The 14,987-nt window shown below is 55.1% G+C and overlaps 1 protein-coding gene across 1 annotated transcript; it reads left to right on the plus strand.

Moving 5' to 3' along the window:
* Positions 1 to 10,377: 10,377 nt before the first annotated feature.
* MIND_01244100 (uncharacterized protein) lies at positions 10,378 to 12,678 on the plus strand (the record flags this gene model as incomplete). Its single annotated transcript, XM_037368929.1, has 9 exons — positions 10,378 to 10,830; positions 10,890 to 10,950; positions 11,007 to 11,038; positions 11,094 to 11,239; positions 11,289 to 11,501; positions 11,546 to 11,667; positions 11,715 to 12,291; positions 12,344 to 12,452; positions 12,502 to 12,678. 9 exons carry the CDS (start codon positions 10,378 to 10,380, stop codon positions 12,676 to 12,678), a joined length of 1,890 nt encoding a protein of 629 aa, XP_037214897.1.
* Positions 12,679 to 14,987: the final 2,309 nt, after the last annotated feature.

Genomic DNA, 14,987 nt, shown 5'->3' on the forward strand with positions numbered 1-14,987 from the left:
ATCGCCGAGAAGAAGGAGAGCGGGAGCATCGACGCGACGGCCCAGGTCGGGGACCCCGTGACCGAGCCCGGGGGCGTCGCGGGAGACGGTTGGCGGCCCGCATGCCGGTTCAGAACGTTGGGACGGGAAGAGTGTCCCTTGTCCTCCGAACGACGCCGATGTTGCGCCCGCAAGGTATTGGAGCGGGGCAGGAAACGGAAGCAGAAGCGCCGGTAGAGGAAATTCTCCGACACCGCTTGAAGGTCCGCTGAACCGCGAATCCATCTCCAATAGAGCGTACACGCCCTCCTCGTCTGTGCACTCCCAGAATTCGAACCGCCACGGAGACTCGCGTAAGTCCTTGGCCTCGTAAGCGGCCGCGAACGGGCCCCACGAATTGCAACGACGGTGCGAGAGACTGCACCAGTCGCAAGCACGCCGAACGTTGGCCGGGAGTTTGGACGCGAGGTCACCGGGCTGGCCCCAGACGGTGCAAAGCCGCCCCATCTGCGCGCGCAAAAGGAGCAACGCGGCGTAATGGTCCGAACCACTTCGCCGAGGCGGCGCAACGGTTCACCCGGGAAACGCTCTGTCGCGCCCGTACGACTCAAGGCCGGGGCCGAGGGCACGTAACCGTCGGTGTCTTCCACGGTCAGCCGCGATACCCGGTTCGACGGGGAGGTGCGGCGAGCGGTGGGGCGACGGGGAATCACGGGGATAGGCGGTGGGTCGTCGTCCGAGATCTCGATCACTGATGCGGCGCGGATCGGAGGAGGGGGGTCGGGCAGCACTTCCAAACCCGGCGAGGAGGCGCGCGAAGGTCCCATCGACACATCGTCGGAGTCATCGACGCCGAGCATAATGACGCCGGGCGCCAGGGGCAAGGGACGGGGACGGAAGGAGAGGGTCGGAGCCCAGACACCGTCCTCAGGCAAACCGACCGGGGCCCGATGTCGGATCACCCCCGGCCCGGGTGGCAGTAGTCCGGCACCAACCACAGACTCCAACTCCTCAACGACGGACGGATCCGGGAAAACGATTTCGGGAACGTCCCGACGAATGACCAGAGGCGGGGAAGGCTCCGTGCCAGGATCCAACCACTCCGCCCAACGCTCCGCCACACCCAGGAAAGAGAAAGTAGTCCCCAGTTCCGCCTCTTGAAGATTACGGGCGCCCGCAAACGTCGCCGCATCGCGAGGATCGGGACCTTCCCAGAATCGCACCCGAACTCCAGTACCGGGTCCCAAGCGAAGTAGTGAGGAACGAGCAAAGGGGGGGCTGTTGCAAATAATGAAGGAGTGGATCGGGACCAGGCGGGGCGATGGAGGAAACACGCGACCCACGCAGTCGAGGGCCAGATTCCAGAGGCCGCGGGACAAGAAAACGGGGAGGCCCGCCAAAGACAACGAGAGAATAAAACGAATGACCTCGCTGCCAAAAGGTTTAGTGAACACAAAAGGAGAGCGGCGGCCGATTACGCACGAGGATGGGCCACAGATCCTCGAACGCCTCTCGGTCCGCCCCGTCCTCCTCACACGGCGCCAAGGCAACGACAAGCTGACGAGCGAGGCCGCCCAGGTACTCGCGCAGGTCGGAAGGACCGCCAGACCCGCTACCCGGGTAGTTCCAATGGCAAGACGAGTCGTAAGCATCGAACAGGACGCCAAGAAACGGTCCCGAGGACCGAACACGGACGGGCGCCAGAGGGCAGCCGCCATGGCTGCGTCAAACGACGCCTGCAGCCAATCCCAGAGGCTGGTGCTGGGAGGACGGACGAGGGGAGGGCGATGCAGACGGGAAAATCGGTATGCAGGATCCCGAAAGTACCCACGAGAGAAGCGGGGGCACGAGAATAGTGGAGACGAGGACGACGCGTGAAGTGAGTTCGGACAAAAACACGCGACAGGTCGACCCCATGCACGGGGAGGCGGATGACCTGACGAGCGGGGAGGTCTGCCAATCGGCCAGGCCCGACTGTTGGACGGGGAACGAAGAATGATTCGGGTCGCTGGTCGGGGCGAGACGACGGGAAGGCCAGGGCGTCCAGGAAAGAGAAGTGCTCCAGGAGGAAACCAGGCGTTACCCGTAACGGCGGGACAGCGCTGGTGTACGGCGGCAACGTTTCGTCGACAAGGACATAGTGGGGGGCCATGACGGGGAAACGACGAAAAACGAAGGGGAAAGGAGAATCGACGCAGCCTATATGTGGCCCGAAACAGGGAATGTTCCATATGGAAAACCCTCGCAAAAAGGAGAGCGAAGTGAGACGCCCCGAGGACGCCCGAAAAAAAAGAAGAGGACAAAGGACGCGAAATATATTGCCAACGCGAAACGCTATACCGCACGTGACCGCGGTGAAACACTTGATGGACAGGAAGAATCGATCTGCGGACGCCACGAGGCGTCAGAAGCCCAGGAGATTAAAATGCGCAGCCGAAGCTTAGCTTAAGCTTATGGGCTGGATGGAATTTGCGATTGGAAGGACGAGCTAGAGTCAAAATTAAACCCGAGAAACCGGGCGACCGAGCCACGCCGACTCGAGACGAGTCGTTCCTAGGGAGGGGGTGATGTCACGGATAAGACCCGGCCCGTCCGCTCCGGCGCTGGTGTCGGGCCATTGCGGGCCCGTAACACGCAGCACGTGACGACGGGGAACATGCGCCCCAGTAGGAGGAACGCACACGTGGGAAGCACGTGACCGAGAACGACGCGTCGAGCCGTCGCCGAGCCCAACTTCGACACCAGGGGAATGGGGAGGAGTGCTAGGAGGTCAGGAGTAGCGCCTGGCCCGCAAGGGATGTGCGATCGTCCCCTCTGCGGCCAGGAACGGGAGTGAGGAGGAGGAGGAGGGGCCAGGGTGTCCGATCACCCCCTTTGCGGGCCAGCGTATATAATGCGCGATAGTGTACCCTGTACTCTATCGCTTAGATCGTCTGAAGAACTACCTTACTCCGTGCGAGGAGACGCTATCGACTCATCGGGCCCGACACGACCCGATTCGAACCTTCGACCACCGACTACGGCAAGGGACCGAGTTCACGGGCCCTTTCGGTTTCGATCTACCCCGCCCGCCATACTTGCGGGCCCGACTATTCGTCTGTTCTGTTCCGGGCGCGCGTTCTTAGGAGAGGTCCTTGCACGGCCCGACCCGCAGTCTGACAGGCGTCTCCGCTTGGCCGACTCTGGAAAACAAGAAGGACATTCAGCAGTTCCTTGGGTTCGCTAATTTCTACCGCAGGTTCATTTGGGACTTCTCGACCCTTGCGCGCTCACTTTTCGTGCTCACCAAGAAGGACCAGCAATGGACTTGGGGCAACATGGAGGCCTTCGCGTTCCAAGCGATCAAGGATGCGGTCACCTCGGAACCGGTTCTGGCGAGATTCCGGACGACGCATGGCCTTTCCGGCTCGAGGCGGACAGCTCGGATTATGCGACGGGGGTGGTTCTTTCACAATCTGCCCCGGACGGGAAGTGGCACCCTGTAGCATTCTATTCCAAAAGCTTAAATGATGTCCAGCGCAACTATGAAATCCACGACAAGGAGATGCTCGCAATCATCCGCGCACTCGAGGAGTATAGACACTTCCTTGAGGGCACCGCTGTTGTGCCTTACATGCGGCTGATCGCGTAAACAAGACATCCCGCCGGCGCATCATCTGTGTCAGCAACATCGCGTCATCACCCCGTCGCATCAAACGCGTCCGCGCGCTTCACGGCGACGCGTCGCCGCCTCAGCGAGTCATCGGGCGCGGCTCCGAGACATATTATGACTCCCCGCTGGAGTCATTTCGTTTTATCACGCGCTATTTGCGCCATTTTGTAGTATAAAAGCCTGTACTTATTTTGCTTGCAACTCAGATTCTATCTCCCCCAGTTTCTGCCTCAGTCTGTGTGTCCGCCTTTGTCTAGACCCCGTCTTCGCTTGCGCTTAGTCAGCGTCCGTCCCCGTCGCCATCGCTCATCACCGCGTGCCGGTCCGAACCTTAGTTGGAGCCCTCGCATCATTTTCTTTTAGTTTGTGTCCGCCAGCGCAGGCCCGACGCAAGCACATCACCGCGCACCCTGTCGAGATTTGGACTGACCATAAGAATTTGGAGTACTTCAGGAAGACGCAGCACCTCAACCGGAGACAGGCCCAGTACATATAGCTGTATCTATGCAAAAGATATGTTCACTGTCCCAAGGCTCTAATGCAAAAGATGTTAAGACAGATGTATTTCATGAATTTCTCAGTGGAATCAAAAGATATGACTAATACAAAAATACATATAGTAAGAGAAATCACTATTTCTTCAGGCCGATGAGTTGCAATATAATATTTGGGACTTATAAGCCCAGGGACCAAAACATTAATAATCGATTAAGTAAGGTTGATGTAGCAAGATATAGTCATCAAAAGCTCTGATGGCAATCAAAAATCGTTCCACATTGATCAACATACCTATATGTCATTGATCCCATCACTGATACCTTGATATAGCAGGCAAAAATAGTCAAAGAATATTATTTCATTTTATTTTTGGGCAGTTGCTCTCATCTTTTGCATTACCCCCCTGGGACACTGTCCATATCTTTTGCATAGATACAGCTATATGAGCTGACAGGCCCGGTGGTCCCTGTACCTCTCCCGGTTTGACTTCACGCTGCACCACAAGCCTGGCCGCGACATGGGTCAACCCGACGCCCTCTCTCGGAGACCCGATCATGGAGTCGATTCTGACAACTCCGATGTTGTCCTTCTGCAGCCTGAACTCTTCCACGTCCGCGGGCTCAAGGGCGTTTCCGTTTCCGGTCCCGGCTCTGAACTCCTCCGCGATATTCGCGATGCCCTCTCTGGTGAGCATGACCTAGAGGAGCCCATCGCGCTTGCGGCCCGGCAACTCTTGAAGATCCAAGGTCAAGCTCGAGGCCCCCGCTCCACACGTTCTGACGAGTGGGCCATCTCCGGCGGTCTTCTCCATTTCTGAGGGAAGATCGTCATACCAAAGGACAAGGACCTTCGGAGATGCATCATCGAGCTCTGCCATGACACCCAACCGGTCAAGATTACCAGGTTTGGCACTGACTCAGGCTCGGAGTACGAGTCTGTACCCCCCTCGTCACCACCCCTGCCACTTGACCCCTCCTCCTTTGCTCTTGTTGTCCTTACGCCCGCCATGTCTACCGGAGCTTCTTCGGACGCCGACAGTATGGACCACCTGTTAATCCCACATATCCCTTGTAGTTAGAATGTACGCTACAGTGCGGTGTGCATTCTAACTAGAAAGGTTTCTGTAAATGGCCCAATGCTGCAATAAATAGAGTTTAAAGTTGCAATAAATGTAATAATTCTAAGGCCTAAGACTTGAATGCTAAGTCGGCAACCTACGCTGTAGTATCTACTATAAATATTAAGCTAACAGATCATTGATGCTTGCCAAAAAAGGCAATTTCAGTTGAAAGGACTATAAGGCATGTAGACTGCAATATCTCACGAGCAGGACGTCGTCGTGGTGGTGCGGAAGAGAGAAGGGCGATGAGATTGATGTCACGGCCTCCGGGCCCGGTGCCGATCGCCGGTGACACGTAAGCACACAGCTTGTCTTCTCCCTTCATGTACACGTCGGCGTCGAGCCGCGATGCACTAGCGCAAGGTGTATATGCTCGACAATAGTTCTATTCTCAGGCTTACAACAGTGAAGGTTCGGGATCCTGCCGCTGCAGTATTGTGCGTGCCAGGAAACTTTTGTTGAAGCAACGGCGCTGGCAGGGAGTGGCGAGGAGGCGCAGGACGCTGGGCTCAGGAGGTATGGCGTGGATTGCAAAACAATCCATAGTTGTGATGGTTGCTGAGATATGTTATTGATGGGGGAAAGCGCAGTACAGAGACGGCCCACGGGCAGAGCGCAGCCGCACGCCGGCAGGGTATGGTCTGGCGGGAGGCATCATCATCGAGTGAGTCGCAATAACTGGTGACGAAACATGTTGTGGGGCGGTCAAGAGGGGCCAAACAAAGGGCGAGACAGTCGCGATCAATCGTCCATCCGTCTCATCCTTCTCCTTTTCGTGGGTCACTTTCGCCGCCCACGTCTCCCCGCCATGCTGCCTAACGAACTCCTCCATGAGATCCTTCGAGCTCTCCCATTCGACGAACTCAAAAGTGTCGCTCTTGCCTCCCACCACCTGCGCCTCATTGCTCTTCAATTCCTGTATTCCACGCTGGGGCTTCAGCCGTATCTGCTGCTCGGCGAAGAAGAGGCTCCGCTCATCCTCCCACCGCCAGCCCAGGTCGTGCATTTCACTACCAAGCTCATGTTCTTCATGTCCCCCCGCCATTACCCCGTACGTCCGTGTGCTGCACATCTCCCGCCCAGTACGCTACGACCCCTGTAAACACAACTTTGACATCGACGAGCGGGAGGACAAGTTCAGTGTGGCTGTCACAGGCGCACACACTCTGCGCAACCTGCTGTTCTCCGTCATTGACAAGTTTTCTTGCCTTCGCCAACTCATTGCTTCCCACCTCAAATTCACGTCCACAGCCCTGGTCAATCTCGCACGGCTTCGCGGCCTGCTTACGCTGCATCTCTTTGCTTGCTCCTTCTCATCGGAGGCCCAGCGCACATTTCCTGCAGCTGCCCGGGCACTGCCAGATGTCCGACTTCCTGTCGCTGAGTTGCGTTTTCGATTTGCGGATGGAGAGTCGGAGCCAGAAGAGGATGTCTGGTCATGGCTTCATGTCCTCGATCTCTCCATGCTCGTCAAGTTCATTTGGGAAATCGACGAGCGCCTGCTCAGTCTCGCTAGGTTGTTGCGCGAAGATGTTGTGTTCCCACGGATGCGATATCTCATATTGTAGATCAAGAGTCTATCGGCGTTAACCCACTCTGGCATTGGAAACCTGCCACGTACCTTCCCTGGACTCCAACAGCTGTGCGTGCTAATGATCGAGAGGCACTACGACACAGAGCTGGCCGCGAGCGAACCAGCTTGTGTGTTTCCACATGTGCACGAGCTGACCACAGTCCGCCAAATGTTGCCTGCACTCCTTCCACGCACGCCGTTTCTGCGCACTCTGAAAATTGGGAATGAACGCAGCGACAGACTTCTGTTTGCCCTGAAGCGCACCGGACGGTATATTCCGCAGACGATAACTCACGCTGTGGTTGAGTTGTGTGATGGCGATTGTGCACTTTGGTCCGAGATCATTGCATTCTTCCCAAACCTGCACACCCTCCACTTCTGGGTGGCGCAGCAGTGGAGGGAGCCCCCCAATGATGCCCAGCCAAGCGAGGTACTGTTCTGATTCCTGCCACATGGATTATGTTAACACAGCGTTCCAGGCCTGCCGATTCCTCACCAGCCTACCGACCATCCTTCCGCCCACTCTCGAAAGTCTCAGGGTCCATATTTGGTCCTCAGGAGCTGTCCTTCCCAGAGGGCAAATGGGAAGCCTGGGCCCATTGGGTTGTTTTCTGAGTGCAGATGAACTCCAGGCAGAACTGTTGCAATGGTGCAGTGGTCTCCGGCAGATAGTTATCGGTGGGTCATTCTTGGGCTTGCAGTGGACCAACGATTGAAGCTATCACTGACTTGGACATGTATTTGGACTCGCACATGCTTGACTTGATAATATTTCTTCCATTGATCAGAGGACAAGGCCTCACAGCATATTTTTTGAAGACAAAAATGGATTGGAGTATGAAATGTGCTGATGTTTCCAGCCTGGGAAAGAAGCTGTGACACTCACTGTGCTGCAAACAGCCGATTGGATACCAGAAATGTGGAGCATATTGATCAAAAGTGTTTGTCAAGGCCATCCAAAACACGCAACCAAGCACACTGGGGTTGGTTTTCGAGCAAAATAGTGTGACATGCGAAAAATTCGAATTTTATAGCTAGTGTGACACATGACATACAAACTGAGTAAAATGCTACAGTAGACTTTTTGTTTAAGCCTTTACAGGAGACCCACTGACTGTGACTGTGACATGACACCGCTATATTGGGAAGGCAATTCACATGGTCATGTGATCTGATAGCATCAAACTGAGTCAGTCCTCTGAATTTCTAAGAATATTAATAGAAATATAGAATCCTAGCTATACCTATATGTTGTACACGAAGTTCTGATGTTGTCATTATCTTCTAAATTTCGAGATAACCTTGACGCGAGGCACGAGCGGCTCAAGGTTATCGCTGGATAAGTTAGCTACAGAGGTGTCAAGTAGCTAGTCACGTGTCCAATATTCTCTTCCTTCTTTGCTCCTTGTCACATCTGTCGAGTCTGCGTCTTTTTCCCCACCCACCGCTTCCCTTTTCCTTTCCAGTGTGTGCGAGCTCTGGGCAGCCCGCAGGCTCCCCCCTTCTTTCTCTCCGCACACTCAGAGTTGGCGGGTCAGGCCTGGGCTTCTCGCTCAAGGCTGCCGAACCCTCGGGCCTTCCCAAGTCCGTTCCGCACCCTTTTGCCTGCGCCGGCCCGGACCTCCGCGCAGGTCCGCGCCTGCCTTTCAGGCTCCCGACTCTTCCCCCTACTAGCGCGCACTTGTGTGAGCGCTGAAGTGGGGCAACTTGAAGATGGGGACAAGAGAGTAGATTAGATAAAACTATATACAATCAGCCCAGCGGGCGCCTCGAGGCACAACATCGCATCACTCTACCACCATCTGTGTGCCCGACTGGTCAAACCAACCGTCTCCAGCACTAGATCAGGACTGGCTCCTCTGGAGCCAGCCCCCGTTCCTTTCTCCTAGTGGATCAGAGCAGACTGCTAACTTATCTCACTCCAATGTATGGACATGCTTCCCCATAGGACCTGATTTGGTACGATCTCCTATCTGATCATGACTACTGAAGAAAGACCTCTTGTGAGATGATCAACACTATATAGTGCACCAAACAGTACTTGTAACCCACCATAAGGCAATTTTGACTTACAAGTTTAGCCAAAAAGTTTCCACAGAAAAAAATTTTAAGGGTCTCATGCCTGTTATCACTTTTTGACACGTGACACCCCCTTGGGAGCAGTATGAAGAAAAGAAAAGCAAATCAAAAGCAAGGATCCTGGACCTGCACTTGGAGGCTGTGCGGTTTGAGCGGTGTGCAAGGCGGTGTGAGCCTGTGCAGTGCCGGAGAACGGACGGAGAACTTCCAAATTTACGTATGCTCGTGTGCACGTGTCCAGGACGTGGTCCGTGCGCCAAGCGGCGATTCCGCTGCACAGCGTTGCTTCTCCCCGCCATCTCCTCCCCGGCGGGCTCTTGAGTCTTGAAACTGTCATCTTGGTGCCCCGCTCTCTCGACTGCAGCTGTTCGTCGAGTGGCGCCCACTTCCCGTCGAGGCCCGCTGCCGTCGCTTGCTCTGCGCACACTGGGGATGCTTTTGCACGCATTCCGCCATCAGCACCGCGCCGTCCTTACTAGTATCCGTGCGCACGACGACTCGTACATGCTTATGGCAGGACCCGGGCCGTGTTTTAAGGGCGGTCCCGAGCCCTCTATTGCTCTCGATTCCAGGCTCCCCGGCACCGAGGGCCGAGGGCCGAGCGGATATCCACACAGCCTCAGCAAGTTTTGCTCCTTCACCTCGCACACCACACGCGCGCATGTACCGACGAGGAGAGGGGAGACTGGGCCGGGGCGAAGGTGGTTTTGGCGCTGGGGCGGACCGAGCCGGCGCTCGTCTGTCAGCATTCAGCCCAACTGCGGTGCGTTGGCGGTCAGTTTTGCTGAAGTATTGACATTGCGTACTACTAGGTTGTCTCAATATAGCCACTGCGCTACTGCCTGGCATCTCCACTTCCCCCTCGCCCCGCCTTCCGTGCCCTCGCGAGTTCTGCGCACCGCCTGGAGCAGAAAACAGCATGGCTTGAACAAGCCGGGGCGGGACCAGCCGACAAATGCGGCGCAGGAGTAGCTGCGACGCTCATCGACGAGTCGAAGTACTCGGGAGCGGCGGAAAAGGCGGCCGCTGCTGCTTTTTCTTGCGGTTCCATTCCCGCAAGTAATATTGGTTCTGTCATAACACAAAGCAGGTATTTCCAGGTCATAAAGCAAAGGTATCACATCGTGAGTAGGTATAGCGAATCAGGAACTTGAATCCACACATCTTCAAGTTCATAGTCGTCAAACTCACCGCATGGAGCGGTATGAATGGGCGGGCGAAGGCGGAACGACGCCGCCCCGGCCGGTGCTCGCGCTGTAGTCACTCTCGTGCCGATGCTCGTGCGCTGGCTGCTCTGCCTCCCGCGACCCGCCGACGCGTGCGGCGTTCTGGCACGTGTTCTGAGCTCCGCCATCACTCCCGCGGTGTATCCAGCCGCGTCGTTGTACGGCAACTTGCGATGATCACCCAGATATGCATCACGCGTACGATACACGTCCGGTGACACTATCAGCCCCAGGCGGCGAGAGCTTCTGAATGTCGCGTTGTCGGCATGTCGGGATGCGGCGCTGTCTGAGGCAGGGTGTGGGTATGCATCCACCGTTTCAAGTTGTGGGCGAGCGTAGATGCATGCACTCGATACCATGGCTGCAGCAGCATAATGCCAGCATTCCTCCGGCTCCGACAAGCGCACGGAGCCGCCCGCTCGCGGCGGGAGAGCGGGTGTGCGTTGCTGGCGGGGGTGTGACGGCATCGTGTCATGTGGGGCGTGCGCGTGACACCGCCCCGGCCGCTTCTCTTCTCTTCTCCACACACGCCATGTGGCTCGCCCTGGCCCTGCCGCTGGGGCCCTTATATACGGCCCTCGCGTGGGCGGAGCGGTTCCCCACCGCCATGAAGCTCTCGCCCGCCGCTGCCGTCGCTGCTTCCGCTGCCGCTGTGCTCCCCGTTGCGTGGGGAGCGTGCCCGGATTACACGAGCTATTCCCAGGTGCGTCGCTCGTTGGCTGTTGGAAGGATGGGATATATCGGGAATTTGGGAATTTGCAGAAAGCACAGGGCAACCCGTCCAGCGGCCCGCTCAAGCTGCCCTTCATGCGGCCCAGCCCCGGTGAGCCGTTGTTTTTCCCCATCCACCCCCCCCGCGCTAATGCGAACTCTGTGCAGAATGTAGGACGTTCAACAGCTCCGCCGTCGAGGTGCACTATTCTTATCCTCCTCCCCCGCCGAAAGGGATGACTGATGACGTGGCAGAAAGTCGTCGCGGACATGACCGCGCGCCTGAAGGACCCCGATATCGCGCGCCTCTTCGAGAACACGTTCCCCAACACGCTCGACACGACTGTGCGGTACTACAACCCCACCCAAAACCTCGCGTTTATCATCACCGGTGACATCACGTACGCTGCTCTTCTCTCCCCCCGTATCTGCCAGCTGACCGTACCGCAGCGCCCAATGGCTGCGCGACACGGCGAACCAGTTTGCGGTCTACTTCCCGCTGCTCGCCGCGGACAAGGACCTCGCGACACTCGTCCGCGCGGTGATCCACAACGAGGCGCGCTACGTCGCCGAATATCCCTACTGCGGCTCGTTCCAGCCGCCCCCCGAGTCCGGTCTCGCGCCGTCCCATAACGATTGGGCGGATGATGTTACCGTGAACCCGTGAGTGACAGCAGACAGATGTTGGAGGGTGCTGACACATTCAGCCCGGTGAACAACCAGACGGTGTTCGAGTGCAAGTACGAGATCGACTCGTTGTGCGGCTTCCTCAAGCTTTCGCGCGGATACTATGATGCCACGAAGGACGGGTCGTTCATGGACTCGCAATGTGCATGCTTTGCCCCGAATATAACATTGATTCTTATGCACACACAGGGTACGACGCGGTGGACCAGATCTTCCGCGTGATCAACGAGCAGTCGCAAGCCACATTTGACGACAACTTCAACTGGATTTCGTACTACAACTGGACGGGCCAACCGCGGGCGCTGCCACCGCAGGTCGCCAACCGTGGGAACGGCGAGCCCAAGGGGTACACCGGCATGGTGGGCACGCACCACCGGCCCTCGGACGACCTCTCCACCTTCGCGTTCCTCACGCCCGCCAACGCGATGCTCGCCGTCGAGCTCAACAACTTGGCCAGCATCCTCAGCGCGTCGGGCCAGGCGAAGACCGCGCGCGGGCAGGGCATTGCTAAGCAGGCAGGGACGTGGAGCAAGCGGACACGTGACGCGGTGTGGAAGCACACGCTGCTGAATAATGTCTTCGCGTACGAGACGAACGGGCTGGGTGCGCGATATGAGATGGACGACGCGAACGTGCCGTCGCTGCTGTCGCTGCCGTACCTCGGCTTCCTCGAGCGTGATGATCCGGCGTATGTGGCCACGCGGAAGAAGCTGCTCTCGCGCCAGAACCCGTACTACGCGGAGGGGAAGAGCTTCCGCGGCATCGGGTGCGTCGTTTCATGGCTCGCGTGACTGGTTGGTTGGCTGACCCTGGCGCAGCGGCCCGCACGTGGACGTCGTGCACCCCTGGCCCATGTCCCAGATCAGCGCCATCTACGGCACGGACAGCGACACCGAGATCCTCACCTCGCTGTACCTCATCGCGAACGTGCGCCCGTCCGCTGCTCTATCTTCCCGCAATGCTGATGTGACTGCAGAACACGGTGGGGCTCGGGCTGATCCACGAGTCGCAGTCGGTCGTCGACCCGTCGCAGTACACGCGCCCGTGGTTCGCGTGGGCGAACAGCTACTTTGGCGAGATGCTCCTCGACCTCGCGCGCCGCAAGCCGCACCTGATATTCAAGGACGGCAAGCCGTATGTCCCCGGGCAGTGAGTCTGGAATGGAGATGTGTAGCACCTAGTACTATTCATTGTAATGAACTTGAACAGGGGGGGAGTCCTCACTTTCCGCGGAGTCCGAGTGCGCGAAATTGTGGACAGGGTTTTTCACGCCTATGCGCGATTTGTTGCTGGGGTTGGCTGAGGGGTGGGCCTGGCTTATATATGGAAGAGCAGCTTGGCTTCAATGACCCTGCTCTTCCTATTGTGGGTTCTGAGGGAGACAGTGAAAGTGGGACTAGCTGGTCTGTGCTTCATTAAATTGGCGGAGATAGAATGTGCTATGGTAAACCAGTGGGTAGCAAGGTTGGTTCAACACCTTCCAAGCTGAGCTCAATCGGCCCCTTTTTCAGCTCTGAGATGTGCAAGGGCCTTGCAAGGCCCAAGAGCCCTTTCCAAGGGTCCAGAGCAAGGGGCCCTTAGGCCAGGCGAGGAAACAAAATAAATATATATATATTGTGCCTTAATTAGGGCTTGGTTTGTAAAGATTTTGGAGGTTATCAAACGGTTTGATAAAAATAGCCTCTGAAACCCTGTTTATAAACCGGTTTTTAGGTTTTATAAACCAACTGAGCCGATATGACCGGAGAGATCAAAATTGCGTTTTTAGGAAACTTTTTGCAGCAAATTTTGGTGTTTTAACTTCATGACTTTGAGATTTATAGACATTAGGGGTTGAAACAGCAAGGTTATATCAACTATCACTTGTAAGTTTGCATAACATGAATTAGTTATATATAATATGTATAATTTACTTATCAGCAGATTTTAGAACCCCTGTCATGAATTCTTTAGAACACTTAAAAATCATGATAACCTTGATAATAATTAATCTGTATGGTTAGTATAGTATAGTCACATACCCAAGCTCCCAATAGTTACTAGGATTAATCATGATCAATATGGCAATATTAGCCGAAAATGGGTTGAGATCCTACTTGATAAGAAACAATATATTATAATAGACCTATAAGATATGATCAAACCTACTAGCAGTATATACAAGCAATATTGGTGTAAAGTAAGTCTGGTTTGCTAGCTTCTTTCCTTTTTGGGTGCTTACTAATATAAAACCATAAAACAAGGGGTTTCCAGCCAGGCTGTTTATAAACATATAAAACAGGGGTGTTTATAAACCGGTTTACAAACACCCCTATATAAACCAAGCCCTAGCCTTAATATATAATTACCTCTTTTGTATACTATGATAAGGTATTCTTGAGACCAAGTTTCAATCAAGATGAAAAATAGATGTTCTAAGAGGTCTTTTCTCCGGTATTGTCACAAATGTCACACTATTTGATACCATCATAGGCCCTTGCAAGGTCCTTAGACTGTCAGCCAAAGAGGCAAGGACCTTGTGAAAGGCCCCCAAGGGCCCTTATGAGACAAGGGCCCCTGCCCCTTGGTCGATCACTGTCTAAGACTGCTGGTCATAGTTTGTCAGTAGTTTTGTGAGTAGCTGTCTTTTTGTGTTGTGGTATTTCTTTTGGTCTGGCAGTCTTTCTCAAGACTGCCACTAAGCTGATGGGAGAGTAGTGACCTCCCATTCAGCCACTACACCTGATTGGCAACTCAGTAAAACTGCTATGAGTTTGGGAAATGACAAAAGTCTTCTCAAGTGGATTATCTGGTGGATATGTACTCCAAGTCTGCCTGCATTCACAACTCATGTTGACTTCATTTTCGACAACTCAGGGTATTTTTTCTTTTTTTTTTCCACACTTTAGGGCCGGCTCCATAAATGACTTATATATGAAAAAAATATAAAGACTGGCCCTAAAATCATATAGACTGCTACTAGGCCGGCTCCATAAATATAGATATAATAATATAGGAATTAACTGCCAGGACTTGAGGGCTAGCAACTTTGCCAATGTAAGGGCAACCCCGGAGGCCTGAGATCAAGGTCCTAGCAGGGAGGATCCAAAGAGAAGAAACTCTAAGGGTCCGCCTGCTAGGTAGCTGACTATATACTGCTTGTCCGTAGCTGCCGCTGTAGGGCACAGAAGGCTTGCACAGCATCGCAGGCAAGGTCCCAGGGCAACCATTGGGAGGGCGTTGACGGGTCGGTGATTGTGCGGACAAGATGGAGGGTTGGACCGGAAACACCATTGGAATTGGACCGGAATCGGACGTGTCTCCGAGGGGCCGAAAGGGGGGTTCCCCTGACAGCCAAGTTATAAATATTACCGATTGACCACTGGGTTCAGTTTGATTGTTGAGACTTGAAAGTAATGAACTGCCAGCCTTTAAAATGACTGCCCACTTTCTGAGGTGATAGATGTCACAAATTGAACACTA

This window comes from Mycena indigotica (genome assembly GCF_014461135.1).
Source record: "Mycena indigotica strain 171206Taipei chromosome Unknown Mind.scaff0012, whole genome shotgun sequence".
NCBI lineage: Eukaryota > Fungi > Basidiomycota > Agaricomycetes > Agaricales > Mycenaceae > Mycena > Mycena indigotica.